The sequence below is a fragment of the Vulpes lagopus genome, chromosome 1, assembly GCF_018345385.1.
Source record: "Vulpes lagopus strain Blue_001 chromosome 1, ASM1834538v1, whole genome shotgun sequence".
NCBI lineage: Eukaryota > Metazoa > Chordata > Mammalia > Carnivora > Canidae > Vulpes > Vulpes lagopus.
Window position 1 is genome coordinate 179683920 of NC_054824.1, and position 22554 is coordinate 179706473.

Sequence of the window (22554 nt, forward strand, 5' to 3'; positions counted from 1 at the left end):
CTGATAAACCCCCATCTGTCAGATTCCCTGTTTGCAATCTGTTTGGATACATACCTAGGATTGGAATTGCTGGGTCACGTGGTAATTCCATGTTAACTTTGGAATCACCGAACTGTTTTCCACAGCAGCTGCCCGAATTCACATGCCCACTAGCTATCCCACTAGCAGCCAAATGGATTGCATATTCTCCACATCCTGCCCACACTTCTTTTAGTTTTCATTAAAAAAAATATTAGGATAGCCTTCCTATTAGGTGTGAAGTGGGTTTGATGTGCATTTCTCTAATGATTAATAATGTTGAGTATTTGTTCATGGGTTTCCTGGACATTTGTACATCCTTTTTGGAGAAATGTCTATTCTAACCCTTTGCCCAATTTTTAAAATTGCATCGTAAACATTTATGTTGTTGCATTGCAGGACTTCTTTGTATATTCTGTATAGTAAACCCTCATCAGAGAAATGATTTACATTCATCTGTAGGCTCTCTTTTCACCTTCTTGAGGTGTCACTGATGTGGACTGAGACTACAGTGATTTGAAGGCCTGGTGAACTAAAAAGTCAGAAGTTCTTATTGGTGGCAGGAGGGCGGTGATGAGGACAGAATCTATACTTTCCAGATACGGATTGATGCTTCTGTCCAATTTAACCAGCTCTCCCCTCTAAGGGTAGTTGAGCTCCACTGGCATCTGGGTTGCATGTGCATTTTCAGATAAAAATCCTAGAGTCCAATAAAGTTCTGTGTTTGTCTCTGAATTTCTGGTGCCAACTGACAAGTAGTACACATTGTTTCATTGCTCCCTCTATGTTGAGGCAATGGTTTCTAGCATGGTTTCCTGGGCCAAGGAAAAGTTGAGGGCAAGAACTCCATAAATGTTCCCACTCAGTGTCCATGTTAATACTTTCACTTCCAGAGCTGTTACGTTAAGACTTCCTCTCCAATCCCTACTTCAAGGTGCTCCAGCCCACCTATAGAACTGGCTGATCTTAGTTAAGAATGGCGCATGCAGGGTTCTGCTAGCATTTTTCCTTTTACTCATTTAGCACGCTGGTCCTTTTGATCCAGTGACTATCTTACCAGGTTTCAACAGGAGCCTGGTACCCTCCCCTCATTAAAATACAAGTACAGGGATGCTGGGTGGCTCAGTAGGTTAAGAGTCTGCCTTCAGCCCAGGGCATGATCTCCAAGTCCTGGGATCAAGCCCTGTGTTGGCCTTCCAGCTCAGCAGGGAGTCTTCTCTGTCTCTCACTATCTCTCTCTCCCTCCGTCTGTTCCTCCCCAAAACTAGTTTTCTCTCTCTCTCTCTCAAACACATAAATAAAAATAAAATACGAATACAGATTGCTACTACATTTTTTATATTCCTTTGATCATATGCCAGTGTTTGACTAACATGTCTATCCAGCAGTCCTCGTTGCTGACTTTTTGAAATGCAGGGGATACTGTAGTTTGCTTGTGTTAGACTACGTCAGAGATAGCCTTGTTGCTTGGAACTCATAACTCAGGGATAGTGCTCCCAACTCACCCTTCATTACAAGAGTAATGAACTGTTGATCCAAATTGAGTATCTGTGATTATTTGCACCATGCCATTGATGGGTTCTGGGGGAGTTCCACATGATTTTCCTGTGGAAAGAAGCAGAGTTTGGGACTAGGTGTAGAGTTCAATTTACTCTTGTTTTTAAGTTTCAGCCTGGAGTGTAGCATACTGAACGGCCTATCTAGGCTGATTGCGCCACAAATTTGACCACTTTGAAGACATTCGGCATACAAGCCCAGAATCAAGCAGCTAGAGAGCGCTGCTTTTAAGGGACTACTCCTGAATCACCCAATAGAATTCATTTATGGATAAAGAATAGTTTTCTCATCCCATCAGACTCCATCAGAGGCCTTGAAATTTGGGATTTCCCCTCCATCTTGCTTTGTCAGACACCATTCCCTGTGTTCTACATACTTTTCTTTTGTGTCCCTATTTCATTCTAATCCTGGTATTAGTCATCAAAGGCAAACCCGGGGAATGGAAATTTTGCCTGTGATTCCTTTTGTGAGAGACATTCCTGCGAAATAAATGTCGAGTCAAGGTGTGGAGACTCCAGGCAAGAAGAAAGGCTGACCTGTAAGTCTATGCTCAATTTACATATCTTGGACAAACTTCAACATCTTGCCTGCAAAAGGTGAACATATTATATCGGATCCCACAGATGCATTGACGTACATGAATTAGCTCCCAGGATGGTGTTACTCACGTCTACAGATATCTTTGGCACTCGACCAGACCAAGTTTTCTAAACAGGTGATAGAAAACATATTCTCAGAATACCCAGGCAGACATTTATAATTCAAAGACGTTCCAATTGGAAACTCAGACTCATTGATCGCGGTCGCAGGCTTGGCAAACGGAAACTCCTCTGGAGCTTTACAGTACCCTGGAGAGCAAAACCACAGGAATTCCAGAGTGAGCAGAGAGACTTCTACCTCCTCATGCTTTCCAAAGAACTGGTAGATGGGCTCACAGAAACAGAGACTTAAAATAACAACAAGCTCTTCTTCCCCATCAAGTTACCTTAGGATGGGGCTTTCCAACAGCATCTACTCATCAGGAAATTTTTGCTACTTGGAAGACTATTCACCTGTCAGGCCTTTCTGTTCTTGTGTTACCAAAGCAAGAATTTTAGCTAATGGTTTCATGGGTCAGGCCTATCAGACTGCCTGTGTGTAGAGTTAACCGTTCCTATCCACCTTTATTGGTGTTAAGGAACACGTGGTTTTACCTTCTCTCTCCATTTATTCCTCCCGACGTCACTCTGAGTGTGTCCACCGAAAACAGTCTCCCTGGCTGAAAATAGCAGTCACTACTTGTAGTGGGTTGAATGATGACCATCCCCCCAAAGTATATCCATTCAGGCCCTCACAATGGAAACTTGGAATAAGGGTCTTTTCAGGTATAATTAAGGTAACAATCTCAAGATGCGATCATTTTTGAAAGGTATATTTTCTTTTGAACTGAAAGGTATTTAAAAATCGTTTATTTCCTTGATACATTCTATTTAAAATTGATATTTGTAATGATTTTGTCATAAATATATGTATATATATATGTATTAGCTTTTCTTTCTCTGGATTACTTGTGTTTAATGTTTTATGAGAAGCTTTAAATAGTGTGATTTGGAGAATAAAATTTCTAAGGAAAAATGAAAAAAAAAAAAAAGATGAGATGGATTTTCCTAGATTACCAGAGTGGGATCTAAATCCAATGACTGGTGGTCTCTATAAGAGAAAGGACAGGGACATTTGCGACATAGAGACAAGGAGAGAAGGCCATGTGAAGACAGGCAGGGATTGGGGTGCGGTGTACAAGGCAAGAAATGCCAGGAACCACCAGATGCTGAGAGAGGGAAAGAAGGATTCTCCTCTAGAGTCACTGGAGGGAGTGCAGCCCTGCCAACTGCTTGATTCCAGACTTCAAGTCCCCAGATGTGTGAAAAAATACCTTTCTGTTGTAAGCCATCTAGTGTGGTAACTTGTATGGCAGCCCTAGGAAAATAAGATACCACTCTTCTCCTTCTGATGCTAAGTCACATCTATTTAAGGACAAGGACAAAACAGACTAATCCACTAGGCAACTTCATCTAAAAAGCTATGTCTTTTTTATGAGAGGGTAGATTGTGTACTGCATTGTTTGAACAGAGCCTATACTCAGCCACCTCCTTTTTTTTGGAGGAGTTTGCTTCCATTTGCCCATTCAATCAGTAAGCATGGCCGGTGGCCTAGGTAACTGCATTTAAAGAAATCTCACTGGATTCTAAAAGGATTCTAAAATAACCACCCAGCTGGAAGAGGAGGGAGAGCAAAGAAAGGTTAAATGCCTTTCAGCATGTGTTGCCTTTTGTCATTGGGTTCCTTCTTTCTCGCACGCAGTATTCTAAGTCTGATGCCACATCCCCAGTGTACTTCTGCTTCTGCCTTGGGAAGGCCCCCAGTCAGGCCTCAAGAACCAGGTAACCTCCAGTCGTCAGGAAGAAACAGACTCTTCCTTTTTGTAACTCTTTCCTTGAGCTGATCTTTCCTTGCTTCTAACTCTCAGGATGGAAAAGTTCAAGGACAAAGATTAAGGTGGGGCCCAGAAGCCAGCTGACAAATGGGCATACTTTGAGTGTGGGTCCTAAGCTACAAAGGTAGAGTTACTTAGTGGATTCAGTATAGGACTAGTTAAAGCCTTAGCTAAATAATATCCACATTGCCAGTTTTAGCCTTGCATGCCCACAAACTAGAGGGAAGTGTATCAGTTATCCTAGCTTTGGTTAGTGCTCATAGCCAGCTGTTCTCATGTCCTCTCCATGATTACATTTTTCTTCTAGATTTATACACGGTGTTTACTACCTACCTCTCACCTTTCCCTCTCTCCTCTCACCCCACTCTGCTCACCACCGCACCAAAGAATAGTTCTTCACATCTTATTATTCACACCCTCTTGGTACTTGGAAACATCTGTTTCCACTATGGCATGCAACTTGGACCGTTGAACTTATGAAAATGCTGAACTCACAAACAGACACCATAATCTTATAAAAATAGGAAGGATCATGGCCAGATGTTCTGAATCCATTTGGTGTACGTGGGTACTGACCAGCAGGACCAGCAAGTACACAGTGAGGGGCAGGGCCGCTCCAAACCCCGTTCCCTTGATTGTCACTGGTGCAGAGGATGGTGCTCTCCCCAACGAGTTTGAAGATCATCCCGCTGGCTGGCTGGTGGTCACAAGTGTAAGTAATTTCTTTTCCATAGGGAATGCGTCCCCACGAAGTCCCAGTGTGGTGCCCATTAGGGATAGATGGAGGATTTGGACAAAAGATTTCTAGAAAGAAAGAAAGAAGCAAGCACGAACTTTAGGTTGCATTAGAGTTTCAGTCAACATCATCATACAACCACGGTGCCCTGAGACTGTATTTTTTCCCTGAGAACACAACTAAGGTGGGTGGATTTAAATATGTAAGGCTTCTTCTGAGAACTACCAGAAGTAAAACTTGAATTACAGCTTATTGCAAACGCCCCAGACTCTCCAGGTAGCTAAGATACATTCTGAAAAACAACTAATTTCTTTTTCGGCCACTGTTGTCTGCCAGCTTGATGTGTGGCATAAAGACAGTCCTGGGTTGATACTAGGGTCATCAGACAGATGAAGTTGGCCCTCAGAGATCTGAAGTTGCAAAGAAATCCTAATGAATCTTTATGAAACATAGACTGTCATTTTCAGCCCAGCTGTAAAAGTTCTTGATGAACAAGACCATTATCATCAGTACCAATACCAAATACACAGTAGCGTCTTCAGAATCCACTGATTCTTATGGGGCTGTTCAGAGCCAGATTAAGTGCTCTAGGGAGCCTGTTTTTTCCCCTTTTGTTTTTTTTTTCTTTCATCCAAGTGACTGGCTGTCATCTCTTTCTGCTTTAAGTATATCTCTTTCTAGCAGTTCTCTCCCAAAAATTATTTTGATGCTTTGAGTCTGCAGTGACTTTAGCAACAGATACCCAGCCTGTCAGAAGTGTGAGAATAAACAAAGTGAAGGCCTTAGTATACCAAACATGATTCAGTTCTCCTATCTGGATTTTTGTGTTTGTGTTTATCTAAAGCTTACTTACATATTTACATTCAGATTACTATGTCTTAGGAAGGTAGAGTTTGTTGGATATCTGAGTTTCATTCATATTGAATGTTCCTATAAAGTTCCATGACAATCCCATAAGATGTCCAAATAGATTTCTAGCAAGATATTTTAACAAAATCCAGATTGAAAGGGTGGTTCACAAACAAACAAAGGTGGTTCTGTACATTACATTTCTACGCACCTGTGCTTCAAAATGTAAGTGGCTAGTATCTTGGAGGCTGCTATGGATCCAAGGGAGTTGGAATCCAAGGAAATGGCATGGGCAGGGTGCGGGGGGGCATTGCCCCATACATATTGGCTGCAATTGAGGAAAAAGCAAAACCGGAGAGGGCCAAGCATACTGGATACGCACCAAAGATAGCACATTTGCAGAAGTCCAGCCAGCCTTACAGGAGAAGCAGGTGCCCATCCAGGCAGGACAGAGAGGAGTTTGGAGGCAGAGGAGAAGGAGGATCTTGAGGAGCCCACACCCAATTCGGGGCCAGTGACGTCCATCACAGAGGAGGAGAAAGTGGAAGCGATTGAGTGACCCACTGGACCCACTTCCCTCCAGCTGCACAGATTTCTGAGGGGAGACTTCTGCAAGTAGGGGAGGGAGGAAAGGGAGAGAGGCAGACAAGAATAACAAAGGGCACTGAAGGAGCCTGATCCCTGGCTATCAGCTTTGGGATCAGCAGGAGGTTGCTCTCAGACCTCTGGGAGTCCTGACTTGAGGATCCCCCTGGTGGGCTGTGGGCACCAACAACACAACAAGGTGCTAAATCCAACCTTCCCCAACTCTGCCATCAGCTGTTTCAAAGTGCTCCAGTGCTCCCCAATGCAGCCTGGAGCCAATTCAGGGAAAGAAGTACCAGAGAGTTGAGATATCGCTCTCCCTTCTGGAAATCAAAGGAATGGTTTTGAATCCGAAGTGTTGAACTACAGTAAAGAAATAGGGTATGTGCTACTTCAGATGGGATGGCAGAGATACATTGCCAAACACTGTGAAAAAAAAGAAAAGACACAGGAATATCATGTGGCAAAGAGGTAAAGTTGATTCTCCAGCAATTCAGCTCAGAGGCATGGAATATTGCAATCAAAGTGATCATTCAAAAGAGCTTAGGGATTCGGCGAGCTACAAGAAAACTCAGAATGGCATTTTAGTGAACTGAGGAATAAAATTACTGAATAGAGGGACACCTGGGTGGTTCAGAGGTCGGAATCTGCTTTAAGCTTTAAGCTCAGGGCGTGATCCTGCAGTCTCAGGATCTAGTCCCACATCAGGCTCCCTGCATGGAGCCTGCTTCTCCCTCTGCCCGTCTCTCTGTGTCTCTCATGAATAAATAAATAAATAAAATCTTTTAAAAAATTACTGAATAGAAAGAGTTCTTTACCAACATGTGGTAAATATATGAGTAGACTATTAGTCATAAAAATGAATTAAATGTTGCTCTTTGCAACCACGTTGATGGTGCTAGAGAACTATGCTAAGTGGAATAAGTTCGAGAAAGACAAATACCATATGATCTCACCCCTATGTAGAATTTAAGAAACAAAACAGGTGAACATAAGATATGGGGAACAAACAAAGGAGATAGAGGGGAACAAACCATAAGAGGCACTTAATGACAAAGAACCTACAGGGTTGATGGAGGGAGGTGAGTGGGGATGGGCTAGGTGGGTGATGGGTACTAAGGAGGGCATTTGTTCTGATGAGCACTGGGTATTGTACATTAATGATGAATCACTGAATTCTACTCCTGATACCAATATTGCACTGAATGGGAACTAACTAGAATTTAAATAAAAATTTGACAAAAAAGAACTCTCTATCAAAGAGACTGAAATTAAAAAAAAAGAACCAGACACAACTAAACCACCCTTTTATTCATGCACAATAAAGGTTCTATGTCTCTAAAACAAACAAACAAACAAACTGGACAGAAAGTCTGGAGATGATGAATTTGATGAATCAGCTGAAGAAGAGATTAGAAAGTTTAGGAAAAAGGACAGATTAGGTTGAAGAACAAATTAATGATCTGGAGGATAGAAGAGGAGAGAGAACTAGGAGTTTTAAGAATTGATGAGACCCTGTGAGAGATATTAGATGTGAGAAAAACAAATATAATTGGTCTCCTAGAAGAAGAAGAAAGGGAGAAGGGAACAAGAAGTGTCTTAAGAAAAATAGCAGCTGAGAATTTCCCTAACATGAGAAAGGCATTAAACGTAGGAATCCAGGAAGCTAATAGAACACTCTGGAACACCCCTATTATCTCATTGCAAAAAGACCCATCCCAGATATCTGGTAATGAAACTCAAAAATCAGTGATCAAGACACTTCTGCCCTTTTGGCTCCCAGAGCAGGGCCATGGCAGTCAGCAAGAACAAGCGCCTTACGAAAAGCGGCAAAAAGGGAGCCAAGAAGAAAGTGGTTGATCCATTTTCGAAGAAAGATTGGTATGATGTGAAAGCGCCAGCTATGTTCAACTTAAGGAATATTGGAAAAACACTAGTCACAAGAACTCAAGGAACTAAAATTGCGTCTGATGGTCTCAAGGGTCGCGTTTTTGAAGTTAGCCTTGCTGATCTGCAGAATGATGAAGTTGCATTTAGGAAATTCAAGCTAATTAGTGAGGATGTGCAGCACAAAAACTGCCTGACTAATTTCCATGGCATGGATCTTACCTGTGACAAATGTGCTCCATGGTCAAAAAATGGCAGACCATGATTGAAGCTCATGTTGATGTAAAGACTACCGATGGTTATTTGCTTTGTCTATTTTGTGTTGGTTTTACTAAAGAATGCAATAATCAGATTCAGAAGACCTCTTAACGCTCAGCACCAACCGGTCTGCCAAATCCGGAAAAAGATGATGGAAATCATGACCCAGGTGGTGCAGACAAATGAAAGAAGTGGTCAATAACTTGATTCCAGACAGGATCGGAAAAGATATAGAAAAAGCTTGTCAGTCTATTTATCTACTCCATGATGTTTTCGTTAGAAAAGTAAAAATGCTGAAGAAGCCCAGGTTTGAATTGGGAGATCTCATGGAGCTTCATGGTGAAGGTAGTAGTCCTGGAAAAGCTACGGGGGATGAAACTGGTGCTAAAGTTGAACGAGCTGATAGATATGAACCACTAGTTCAAGCATCTGTTTAAAATTCAGACATTTAATGTTGACAAATAAAAACATATTTGTGATGTTTTAATTCTTTTTAAATAATCAGGCTCGGTGAAGCAAATGTTCTGAACTGACTGTGCAAACTTTTCAGAACTGTTGTATGAATCTTATCCATAGCTCTTGGCTACTAAATAGTGTCAAAAGGGTAGTGATCTATTTTAAGCGGTAGTGATCTGCATGCAAATGTTATAGATGGTTAATAAAAGGAAACTTAAATAAAATCAATGATCAAGAAGGAATCCTAAAAGCGAGGAAAATCTTTACACTGCAAAGTGTTCACTCTCAAAGCAGGAAGGAGGGCAATTTTACCTGAGTTCAGATTCAGTGTTAGATAAATAACCTCCTAAAATAGAGAAACATCCAGAGGGCGATGTGGCGCACACAGGACTCCAAATTTCAAGTATCTGAGAGACTACTCTCTGCAAGATGGATTGGATTTCTTCTTCATAACTTGGGGCAGACTTGGATGGAGCGGAGAGAATTAGGGCAAAACAACACTTCAACTCACTTTCACACATAGGTGCTTCCTTATCCCAAGTGACAGTACTGCCCAAGAGGAGACACGCAGCGGAAGGGGAGCCAATGAGTCGATACCTAGAAGCAAAGAATGAAAAATGATACTACCCTACACTGGTTTCCTACTTAAGTCATCCTGAGGAAATCATTGCAGGTAGATGTTAGGCATCACAGGCAGATTAAGACACAGGAGATGTGTGAACCTCTGCATCTGCAAATTGGTCCTTTATTTCTAAGGAGAAGTTTACATTCTCTTACCACTGTCATCCATGTTGATTGCTAGTCCCTCACCACTGAATGCAGTAATTCCCTTCCTCATGGGACATTTTGTACTTGTCTTTAGGGAACCTCAAAAGCTATTTTAGGAGCGTCTGGGAGGCTCTGTCGGTTAAGCGTCTGCCTTTGGGTCAGGTCATGATTCTGGGGTCCTGAGCAGGGAGCCTGCTTCTCTCTATTTCTCTGCTTCTCTCCTTGCTGTGCTCTCTTTTTCTGTCCAATAAATAAAATCATTTTTTTCTTTTAAAGAGCTACATTATCCATGTGTACTTCCACTCCAGGAAATAATAAGCTCCTTGATTAACCAGGAAGATGTCTTATTAAAATAGTCCCATTCTCTGGCACCTCTCCTAGAGACTTTCAATCATGTGGTACTCAAAATCTATCTGTTGAGTGAAGGATAGGATGATGGCTTTACGAAGAAGAGTCAAAGGTAAAAGGCAGGGGTCCTTACCTATTGTGCCATAAGATCACTCAAAGTAGGTCACAAAGGTTGGAACATTTCATCATTCATTTTTGTTTATTAGGTATCTATACTGTCACTGTAAGAAATGTCATACAGGATATCCAACCGAGCTATTCACATGCTCCATGTAGAGTAGGGTTAAGCTTGATGAAGATTAAGTAAAAGGTAAGGGGTCTAATGCAATGAATGTCATTGAATAGTGAGTAGTTATGGGAATAGCTAAGAATTTGTCAGAATCTACTGGTATCTCTAATACTACTTTCCTCTTTTCTTTCTTTCTTTCTTTTTTTTTTTTTTTAAGATTTTCATTTACTTATTTGAAAGAAAGCAGAGTGAGCAAGAGAAAGAAGAGAGCACCACAGCAGGGGTGAGGGGAAGAGGCAGAGGGACAAGTAGACTTCCTGCTGAGCAGGGAGTCCGATGCCATGTGGGATTCCATCCCAGAGACCTGAGATCATGATCTGAGCTGAAGGCAGGTGCTTAACCAACCTAGCCACCCAGGTGCCCTCCTTTTTCATTAGTGAGGGACCCTGTATTTTTAACTGGGCCATTGGCCACCTTCCAATAAGGTTCCCTACGATTGTGTATAGCCATGTGACAAAGTTCTGACTACAGGGATACACCTAGTGTGTCTTGTGAAATTCTGGAAAGTGTCTTTGAAGGAATAGGTGTTCCTTTCTTCCAGTGTTTCTCATTTCTGGCTGGAGTCGCACCATGTGATGCCATGGAGTCTCAAATGGAAGGATCCCAGGTTTATGTAGATCATGGAGCTACCTCTCAGCCCTCGTTTTGTATATTTTACCGTTTCCTGAAACGACTGCCTCCACTTCTTAGCCTGAGAGAGAAGTAAACTATTATCTTGTTTAAGCCTCTGTGATTTTGTATGCTCTGTCTTTAACAGCTTAAACAAATCCTAACTTATATACCAGGTCTTCCAAATACAGTGATATAAGGATGACAGGAACTATGTGGGTATAGCAATGACAGTGAGTACTTTGGTACACACATGAAACAGTAGTCACTTTTATACATCATTTATAATGATTTTTACTTATTGCTCCTTGTTTTTTTATTGGCTATTTTGCAAAATCTTTTCAGATGTGCCAACCAATATTTATTTTTCAATATTTCTTTGGAAAAACAATTTCAGAGGCACTCATGTATTTCCTTCTGCCCCTCTTCTATCATGCATTTAACAGTTGTCTTAAGGGCACAGGATCGTGGGTGTCCCCTGACTTTTGATTATACAAGTTTGCACTTAACATGTTCACTATGACTACATTAAAGAATTGGAGTTAAAAATGTGAAGCAGGTTCAGGCCTATGTATGGCTGTAAAAACCAAAACAAAACTGGAATATTTTTGAAAGTAGAGTGGAGTCACTAAAATGCTCCAGTAGGAATTATGTTGTAATTTTTGCTGTCTTGATTTCCCATCTCTCTGAAATTCTTTTAGTCAAGCCTAACCCTTAGCTTCCCGGGGCATTAGAAATTCAGGTGGCCATGAAGCTAAACCACTGATAAAGAAGAGCCTTGAGATTCCCTTTCCTATGAGCAATAGACACACTGTGCAGAAGCATACTGAGACATCATTGGACAGCCCATTCCATACGTCAGGGATGGGATAAGAAAGGGCTGGAATATGGTGCTAGTTCCATTCTTCCTAGTGTCCATGGACTTTGAACTAGTTTGGAGTAGCAGGAACCTATGAAGACTTTCAATAGGCTGCAGATGATAACAAGTAGCTTACAGACATGATTCCTCAGCACATTCAAGTGTGCGTTAAACTTTGTCACGGAGAATGTAAGCTTTCTTTCTAGGAGCCATTTATAAAAGTTGTAACATATCACTCGGCAGAGTGTACTGCAGTGAATTAGCACAAAGGAGAAATCAAAACCGCTCTACACTCTTATTACAAAACAGTAACTCTAGGAATCAACAACCACAGAACAAATACAAAATCCAAAGTTTTGGATCTTGGTCAAAGACAAAAGTAAAATAGCCGTTGCAGATTACTACAGGATAACAATAACACATGATCAGTGAGTCACATGCTACAAACAGTGCTTTACAGGGACTCACTTATTCACCTTTAAAATGGCTCTTTGAAGTGAATATTATGCATAGCCCCCATTTTACAAAAGAGAAAACAGCGGTTTTAGCAAATATGTCCAAATTCACCAGTTAGATAGTCAGTTTAGAGTTTGAATAATGTCCATTGGCTTCAACAGCCTGTGGTGATAAACCTTACATTATTCAGTGTATTCAGTATCTTCATTAAAAGTGCTGATGCAAATATTACTTTTTGAAAATTCCTGGGATGCTGATGCCAAAAGTGTCCTTAGAGGAATATTCAGTTCTTTGGCTATGTGACAAGAAAAATTTCAGGGGTGCCTGGGTGGCTCAGTCCTTTAAAAATCTGACTTTGGGGCAGCCCCAGTGGTGCAGCGGTTTAGCGCCGCCTGCAGCCGCGGGTGTGATCCTGGAGACTCAGGATGAGTCCCACGTCGGGCTCCCTGCATAGAGCCTGCTTCTACCTCTGCCTGTGTCTCTGCCTCTCTCTTTCTCTGTCTCTATCTGAATAAAATATAAATATTTTTTTAAAAAAAAGAAAAAATCTGACTATGGCTCAGGTCATGATCTCAGGGTCTTGGAATGGAACCCCACATTAGGCTCTGCACTTGGTGGGGAATCTGCTTGTCCTTTTGTCCCCAACCCTCATACTCTCTCTCACTCTCTCTTCATAAAACAATCTTTCAAAAAAGAAAAAGGAAAAAAAATTCATTTACATGAACCCAATAATTTATTTTAGAGTGTTTTATTAAAGGCTATATACATGAAATAAAGGAAGCTGATCTGGGGAATTAATAAAATCAATCAGTAAGTGAGAAAAATAGAATGAAATGATAAGTATATCTAAGAGGAGTTCCTTTAAAGTGGCTGATTAAACAAATAGAATTTGCCCAATGGTGACTTCAAAAAATCATGCATCTACAGATACACATGAATGAGAAATTATTGTTATTATATATATTGAAGAAACTTTATCAGTATACATTATAAAATACTTTGCAAAAAACTACTTCCTCTCTATCCTAATGAAATTGAAGACATCTGTGAAATGTGTCATTTTGTAGAAAAAATAGAATTTATTAGGATGTACTTAAAAATAGGTGGGACAGCTGATAAACCCCCATCTGTCAGATTCCCTGTTTGCAATCTGTTTGGATACATACCTAGGATTGGAATTGCTGGGTCACGTGGTAATTCCATGTTAACTTTGGAATCACCGAACTGTTTTCCACAGCAGCTGCCCGAATTCACATGCCCACTAGCTATCCCGCTAGCAGCCAAATGGATTGCATATTCTCCACATCCTGCCCACACTTCTTTTAGTTTTCATTAAAAAAAATATTAGGATAGCCTTCCTATTAGGTGTGAAGTGGGTTTGAAGTGCATTTCTCTAATGATTAATAATGTTGAGTATTTGTTCATGGGTTTCCTGGACATTTGTACATCCTTTTTGGAGAAATGTCTATTCTAATCCTTTGCCCAATTTTTAAAATTGCATTGTAAACATTTATGTTGTTGCATTGCAGGACTTCTTTGTATATTCTGTATAGTAAACCCTCATCAGAGAAATGATTTACATTCATCTGTGGGCTCTCTTTTCACCTTCTTGAGGTGTCACTGATGTGGACTGAGGCTACAGTGATTTGAAGGCCTGGTGAACTAAAAAATCAGAAGTTCTTATTGGTGGCAGGAGGGCGGTGATGAGGACAGAATCTATACTTTCCAGATACGGATTGATGCTTGTGTCCAGTTTAACCAGCTCTCCCCTCTAAGGATAGTTGAGCTCCACTGGCATCTGGGTTGCATGTGCATTTTCAGATAAAAATCCTAGAGTCCAATACAGTTCTGTGTTTGTCTCTGAATTTCTGGTGCCAACTGACAAGTAGTACACATTGTTTCATTGCTCCCTCTATGTTGAGGCAATGGTTTCTAGCATGGTTTCCTGGGCCAAGGAAAAGTTGAGGGCAAGAACTCCATAAATGTTCCCACTCAGTGTCCATGTTAATACTTTCACTTCCAGAGCTGTTACGTTAAGACTTCCTCTCCAATCCCTACTTCAAGGTGCTCCAGCCCACCTATAGAACTGGCTGATCTTAGTTAAGAATGGCGCATGCAGGGTTCTGCTAGCATTTTTCCTTTTACTCATTTAGCATGCTGGTCCTTTTGATCCAGTGACTATCTTACCAGGTTTCAACAGGAGCCTGGTACCCTCCCCTCATTAAAATACAAATACAGGGATGCTGGGTGGCTCAGTAGGTTAAGAGTCTGCCTTCAGCCCAGGGCATGATCTCCAAGTCCTGGGATCAAGCCCTGTGTTGGCCTTCCAGCTCAGCAGGGAGTTTGCTCTGTCTCTCACTATCTCTCTCTCCCTCTGTCTGTTCCTCCCCAAAACTAGTTTTCTCTCTCTCTCTCTCAAACACATAAATAAAAATAAAATACGAATACAGATTGCTACTACCTTTTTTATATTCCTTTGATCATATGCCAGTGTTTGACTAACATGTCTATCCAGCAGTCCTCGTTGCTGACTTTTTGAAATGCAGGGGATACTGTAGTTTGCTTGTGTTAGACTACGTCAGAGATAGCCTTGTTGCTTGGAACTCATAACTCAGGGATAGTGCTCCCAACTCACCCTTCATTACAAGAGTAATGAACTGTTGATCCAAATTGAGTATCTGTGATTATTTGCACCATGCCATTGATGGGTTCTGGGGGAGTTCCACATGATTTTCCTGTGGAAAGAAGCAGAGTTTGGGACTAGGTGTAGAGTTCAATTTACTCTTGTTTTTAAGTTTCAGCCTGGAGTGTAGCATACTGAACGGCCTGTCTAGGCTGATTGCACCACAAATTTGACCACTTTGAAGACATTCGGCATACAAGCCCAGAATCAAGCAGCTAGAGAGCGCTGCTTTTAAGGGACTACTCCTGAATCACCCAATAGAATTCATTTATGGATAAAGAATAGTTTTCTCATCCCATCAGACTCCATCAGAGGCCTTGAAATTTGGGATTTCCCCTCCATCTTGCTTTGTCAGACACCATTCCCTGTGTTCTACATACTTTTCTTTTGTGTCTCTATTTCATTCTAATCCTGGTATTAGTCATCAAAGGCAAACCCGGGGAATGGAAATTTTGCCTGTGATTCCTTTTGTGAGAGACATTCCTGCGAAATAAATATCGAGTCAAGGTGTGGAGACTCCAGGCAAGAAGAAAGGCTGACCTGTAAGTCTATGCTCAATTTACATATCATGGACAAACTTCAACATCTTGCCTGCAAAAGGTGAACGTATTATATCGGATCCCACAGATGCATTGACATACACGAATTAGCTCCCAGGATGGTGTTACTCACGTCTACAGATATCTTTGGCACTCGACCAGACCAAGTTTTCTAAACAGGTGATAGAAAACATATTCTCAGAATACCCAGGCAGACATTTATAATTCAAAGACGTTCCAATTGGAAACTCAGACTCATTGATCGCGGTCGCAGGCTTGGCAAACGGAAACTCCTCTGGAGCTTTACAGTACCCTGGAGAGCAAAACCACAGGAATTCCAGAGTGAGCAGAGAGACTTCTACCTCCTGATGCTTTCCAAGGAACTGGTAGATGGGCTCACAGAAACAGAGACTTAAAATAACAACAAGCTCTTCTTCCCCATCAAGTTACCTTAGGATGGGGCTTTCCAACAGCATCTACTCATCAGGAAATTTTTGCTACTTGGAAGACTATTCACCTTTCAGGCCTTTCTGATCTTGTGTTACCAAAGCAAGAATTTTAGCTAATGGTTTCATGGGTCAGGCCTATCAGACTGCCTGTGTGTAGAGTTAACCGTTCCTATCCACCTTTATTGGTCTTAAGGAACACGTGGTTTTACCTTCTCTCTCCATTTATTCCTCCCGACGTCACTCAGTGTGTCCACCGAAAACAGTCTCCCTGGCTGAAAATAGCAGTCACTACTTGTAGTGGGTTGAATGATGACCATCCCCCCAAAGTATATCCATTCAGGCCCTCACAATGGAAACTTGGAATAAGGGTCTTTTCAGGTATAATTAAGGTAACAATCTCAAGATGCGATCATTTTCTAAAGGTATATTTTCTTTTGAACTGAAAGGTATTTAAAAATCGTTTATTTCCTTGATACATTCTATTTAAAATTGATATTTGTAATGCTTTTGTCATAAATATATGTATATATATATGTATTAGCTTTTCTTTCTCTGGATTACTTGTGTTTAATGTTTTATGAGAAGCTTTAAATAGTGTGATTTGGAGAATAAAATTTCTTTTTTTTTTTTTTTTTTTTTTGGAGAATAAAATTTCTAAGGAAAAATGAAAAAAAAAAAAAAAAAAGATGAGATGGATTTTCCTAGATTACCAGAGTGGGATCTAAATCCAATGACTGGTGGTCTCTATAAGAGAAAGGACAGGGACATTTGCGACATAGAGACAAGGAGAGAAGGCCATGTGAAGACAGGCAGGGATTGGGGTGCTGTGTACAAGGCAAAAAATGCCAGGAACCACCAGATGCTGAGAGAGGGAACGAAGGATTCTCCTCTAGAGTCACTGGAGGGAGTGCAGCCCTGCCAACTGCTTGATTCCAGACTTCAAGTCCCCAGATGTGTGAAAAAATACCTTTCTGTTGTTGTAAGCCATCTAGTGTGGTAACTTGTATGGCAGCCCTAGGAAAATAAGATACCACTCTTCTCCTTCTGATGCTAAGTCACATCTATTTAAGGACAAGGACAAAACAGACTAATCCACCAGGCAGCTTCATCTAAACAGCTATGTCTTTTTTATGAGAGGGTAGATTGTGTACCGCATTGTTTGAACAGAGCTTATACTCAGCCACCTCCTTTTTTTTTGGAGGAGTTTGCTTCCATTTGCCCATTCAATCAGTAAGCATGGCCGGTGGCCTAGGTAACTGCATTTAAAGAAATCTCACTGGATTCTAAAAGGATTCTAAAATAACCACCCAGCTGGAAGAGGAGGGAGAGCAAAGAAAGGTTAAATGCCTTTCAGCATGTGTTGCCTTTTGTCATTGGGTTCCTTCTTTCTCGCACGCAGTATTCTAAGTCTGGTGCCACATCCCCAGTGTACTTCTGCTTCTGCCTTGGGAAGGCCCCCAGTCAGGCCTCAAGAACCAGGTAACCTCCAGTCGTCAGGAAGAAACAGACTCTTCCTTTTTGTAACTCTTTCCTTGAGCTGACCTTTCCTGCTTCTAAGTCTCAGGATGGAAAAGTTCAAGGACAAAGATTAAGGTGGAGCCCAGAAGCCAGCTGACAAATGGGCATACTTTGAGTGTGGGTCCTAAGCTACAAAGGTAGAGTTACTTAGTGGATTCAGTATAGGACTAGTTAAAGCCTTAGCTAAATAATATCCACATTGCCAGTTTTAGCCTTTGCATGCCCACGAACTAGAGGGAAGTGTATCAGTTATCCTAGCTTTGGTTAGTGCTCATAGCCAGCTGTTCTCATGTCCTCTCCATGATTACATTTTTCTTCTAGATTTATACACGGTGTTTACTACCTACCTCTCACCTTTCCCTCTCTCCTCTCACCCCACTCTGCTCACCACCGCACCAAAGAAGAGTTCTTCACATCTTATTATTCACACCCTCTTGGTCCTTGGAAACATCTGTTTCCACTATGGCATGCAACTTGGACCGTTGAACTTATGAAAATGCTGAACTCACAAACAGACACCATAATCTTATAAAAATAGGAAGGATCATGGCCAGATGTTCTCAATCCATATGGTGTGCGTGGGTACTGACCAGCAGGACCAGCAAGTACACAGTGAGGGGCAGGGCCGCTCCAAACCCCGTTCCCTTGATTGTCACTGGTGCAGAGGATGGTGCTCTCCCCAACGAGTTTGAAGATCATCCCGCTGGCTGGCTGGTGGTCACAAGTGTAAGTAATTTCTTTTCCATAGGGAATGCGTCCCCACGAAGTCCCAGTGTGGTGCCCGTTAGGGATAGATGGAGGATTTGGACAAAAGATTTCTGGAAAAAAACACAAGTGTTATAGGTTACATTAAAATGTTTATATTTTGATCTGAGTTTTCCACAATTATGGGATGCTGTGACTGTGTTGCCACTTAGATATTTAAACTCTGAAGGATAATATAGATCACAAAGTAAATATATTAGGGCTTTACTGAGATGCTTCTAAATGAAATGACACTGAGATCAAAGTCCAGATCTCTTTGGAGATTTAAGGCTTCTGGATAATTGAGAGCTCATCCTTTTAAAATAGAATAAAATCTTCTTAACTGCACTGAGAAGAAAATTATCCATTAATTCTACAGGAATTTTTTTGAGGATCTACTCTATATCAAGTACAATTTAGACAAAATCTTTTTTTTTTTTGACAAAATCTTTTGACATCAAGGATCCTCACTCCAGAGAAGTCTTTCAAAATATATTATACATTTACTATTCGTCTACCAGTGACTTAATCTTTCTTTGATGACTTGTGCCTCTTATGCTCAAAAACAAAATGAATGGTTATAGTAATGTCATCATGATGAGTGAAACATCCCATTGCTCCTATGTTCTTTGGAAGATGCAGAAATATTATAACTTTTGAGATATTTATTGGTTTTTACAGGGATTTTTTTTTCTCACTGAAAAGATACACATTTCTTCCTTTGAGTGTAACTATCTAGAGAAGCTCCTTTCCCCTCTGATTTGATCTGTATTTGGGAAGAGGCTACAATACCTTGAAAGAATTATGAATAAACTAATCAAAGTGGAATAGCTTAACCAATGTTTACACTCTAGTACGTGATTTTAGGTGCATTTAGGTTTGTGGGAGAATTTTTCTTTGTTTCTTGCATACCTCATAACTATATTTCAGGGTAGTTATGATTTTCAAATGGCTGACTTCCAGATATGAAGGATGGAATTATCAAGTTTCATTATATAAACCAGTACAAAATTTTCAAACAACTCTAGAGTAAAATATACATTTGAAAAAATTCTATTAGAAACATATATTTTTCAAAGTTATGATCAAAGATGAAGCAGTATCCTGTTTGATTTAACGAAGAAATAAACAGATTGAATATATTAGTAGTGTTTCTGTTAACACATTATATTTCTGTCCTCTTAAAAATGAATATAAACAATAGGAAACCAAAGTCTGAGTCTGTCTTGTTTACCGGTATATTCCTAATGTCTAATTATTTTATTCCATTACCCTGGTTTTTTTCTTAATAACATTTGATAGTATTTGAAATAGTCTATTTAAAATCGTGTTTCCTTGTTATTTTTAAAGATTTATTTATTTTTTTTTAGAGAGAAAGAGAGAGAGCACAAACGGGGAGGGGGGGCAGAGGGAGAAGGAAAGAAAATCTCAAGCAGACTCCGAGCTCAGTGCAGAACCTGATGTGGGGCTCGATCCCATGATCCTGAGATCAGGAGCTGAGCCAAAACCAAGAGTCTGACGCTTAACTGACTTTGCCACCCGGGTGCCCCTGTTTTTTTGTTTTTTGGTTTTTTGGTTTTTGTTTTTTTTTTTTGCCTTTCCTTCTACACACGAACATAAACAACATGAAAGCAGAGTCCTAGTCTGTCTTGTTTACAGGTGTTTACAGGTGTATTCCCAGTGTCTAGAAGACTGTTTGGTACATGGCACGTGCTCAAAAAATTTTGTTGAATGAATGAGGCTAGCAATGAATAGATGATCGAGGGAAGGATAGAAATGTTGAAGTGGAACTCACATTTTTGACAGGAAAAATGTTTCAGGCTCTCCATTTCCCTCTATCTATGAAGTATTTCTCTCAACTTGTAGCACACATTATGCTTATAAACATTTATAGGATGATACCCAAAACATATGGTGCTCAGATTTATCTCCCCTGGAAACAGTCTTTGCAACAAAGGAATGTTTTGATCAAAAGTGAAGTTAAACAAAGGGGCAAGTATTAGATAATTTTATGAGCAAAACACAGTAGACGAACAAAACAAGAAGGGAGGTGCAGACCTGAACAGACATTCCTTGTACTCACGTTCACACACAGGAACACTGTTATTCCAAAGGCTTTCCGTTCCAACCAAGACACAGTAACTAGCAGAACTCCCCTGTAAGCGGAACCTGAGGAGCAAAAGCAGTAGTGACCGGGTGAGCCCACCATTTCTCTCTCCCCTTTGCAGAAATACAGTCGAATGCCTACGTTAAAGCCCAGGTGACAAAGCCCAGCTCACTTGCTTTCTCAGTGGATAGAGGCTCCAAGATCAAAACATTTGGAAAGATTGACGTTTCCAATGAGGACAGAGCAATAACAACTGTCTCCGGTTTTCAACCTTTAGGAGGTCATCTGTCCTGCCTGCCCTCCGACAGCTCCCTGTTTGTCTCTATAAGGAACTCTGTTCTCTAAGGCAAACCATAGCATTTTCCTCTTTTCATGGAACCAGGGGGAAAAGAACTCCCCGATTCAAGTAAATCAGAAAACATGAAGAAAAACATCAGAGACTACTGTTTTTTTGTTTTGTTTTTTGCCAACACATTCAGAATGTTCCTGAATGACACCTGCAGCATGTCCACATTATCAATGGGTAAAACCACATTATCTAGGAAACATAAGAAAAGGTGAGAAGAGAGGATTCTCTGGAGGACCGTCCTCCTTAAACATCTGGCTTATTGTCAGCCCAGTGGCTGCTTGTATTGCCTCCAGGTCTCTGTTGGGTGACAGATGCCTGCCAGGCATCCCTGGGATATATTGAGAACACTTGCTCCATCATCCATCTTTCTGCCTGTCGATGGTGTTGGAACATAATACCAAGATCATTTAGATTCCCATAACTGGTTAATGACATCGCTTGAAATGTGAGCATCCGTCTTCATGCTCCTTCAACACAGCCTGATTCTAATTAGATGATATATAATTAGATTTTAAAATACTCCTATTTACTCTTTCACTCCAATTCCAAATTCCACTGTGGATTGGTTTAAATTTTTCTTGACAAATTCTCACATGTTACTTATCAATGACTTTCTTTTATATACCAACCTTTTTTTTTTAACAACCCCTTTGCAATATTTATCTCCTCATGCCTCCAGGTCACTCCAGGTCTCCTCATGCCTCCAGGTCACTTTTTATTCATTCATGTAATGTTTCACTTAGATATTCAAGATCTGTTGTCAGACCTGCTGCTCATTATATTTATCAAGTTTCCTTTTTAAGCATCTGTTCATGGTTCTGTCTGTCTCCTACCATCCTTCCCATTCAGGGTTTCAGATATTAGTCCTCTTGGGAACTTCTTTTCTGTTAGGCAGCTTGCTTTTTGGATAGATTCCCCACTCCCACCCCCCCATTGCCCCTGGTGTCAGCATATCGGCATCAAGCCCTGAGACTCTTGTCTCTAGGCTGGGTCACACTCACCCCTCATCACACACGAAGGACACTTTTGCCCCAAGTTGAAGACTAATTGGAAAGAGCACATGACCATTAGGGAGTTGGTCCAGGAAGTCAGCACATGATTTCCCTAGGAAAACAGCAACAACGGCAACAAACAGAAGTAAGACTACCATGTGAGGAACAAAAAGACTGGCCTGCAAACAAGTGAAAGTGAAAGTGTAGGCACCTTCACATCTTGGGGCTGCTGGGCTCCAGTCTCCCTGGGGTGTACAGCGCAGAGAAGCAGCCCCTTGGAGCTCATAGCCGGGCTCACAGCTGTAGAACACTTCCTGTCCGGGGGCAAAACTGTCCTTGTTCCTTGCGCTGTGCTTACCGTGGAAAATATCTGGAGGTGCCTGACATGCTGCAGAAAGAACAGGGGCAAAGTATCAGTCAGGGGAAATGTCTTTTGCTAAACTCTCACCCTTACCAGGAGGTAGGACCTCATCCTTAGAGGAGTTCAGGTGTAACAAAGGAAATCCAATGATACTCCAGCCCCCACCCCCAACCCTGTTACTGCTATAGAAGTGAAGCATATGGCAGAGATGTAGCCAAAGATCTCACAGCTAGTAAGAGGCAGATGATTAGAACTGAGTTCTTCCCAGCACAAGGTAAAATGCATTCCCAGGGAAGGGAGCCCTTTCTCTAGTGCTGGCTATTCAACATGGAATTATCAGCCCTATTGTAAAGGAGCGCTATGAAGTGGAGCTGAGATGATGCATTTAAAGTGCTTATTGTACAGCTGATTAGAAAGTCCACTTCAGCTTTCAGTATATTTGAGAGAGATTGAGCTGGTGTTTTGCTCTGAGAATTGCTTAATACGAGATTCCCTTTCAAAATGAAGGCGCATATGCATAAGTGCACACACCTATACAAGCCTACACGCTTTCTTAATTTCATGCTTCATCCCTCCAGATTGCCTCACACCGCTCACCATGCATCCTTCTTCTGGAACAAACACTGATCGGGATCCTGATCCTCTCTGACAACTCGTGCCCTTT

The 22554-nt window shown here is 41.1% G+C and overlaps 1 protein-coding gene and 1 pseudogene across 2 annotated transcripts in view; one reads left to right on the top strand and one right to left on the bottom strand.

The window, feature by feature from the left end:
- The window catches only part of LOC121492857 (complement receptor type 1-like), a 71744-nt gene that overhangs the window by 24972 nt on the left and 24218 nt on the right, over nt 1-22554 (bottom strand). For both annotated transcript variants that reach the window (XM_041758094.1, XM_041758084.1), the window contains exons 6-15: nt 21741-21917; nt 21539-21641; nt 20165-20250; nt 17928-18155; nt 15504-15683; nt 14784-14883; nt 9331-9416; nt 4625-4852; nt 2244-2423; nt 1524-1623 (exon numbers count right to left, since the gene is read on the bottom strand). In XM_041758094.1, coding sequence (XP_041614028.1) covers nt 1524-1623; nt 2244-2423; nt 4625-4852; nt 9331-9416; nt 14784-14883; nt 15504-15683; nt 17928-18155; nt 20165-20250; nt 21539-21641; nt 21741-21917 — 1468 coding nt within the window. The remainder of the gene's footprint in view (nt 1-1523; nt 1624-2243; nt 2424-4624; nt 4853-9330; nt 9417-14783; nt 14884-15503; nt 15684-17927; nt 18156-20164; nt 20251-21538; nt 21642-21740; nt 21918-22554) is intronic.
- LOC121492866 lies at nt 4846-9132 on the top strand (annotated as a pseudogene).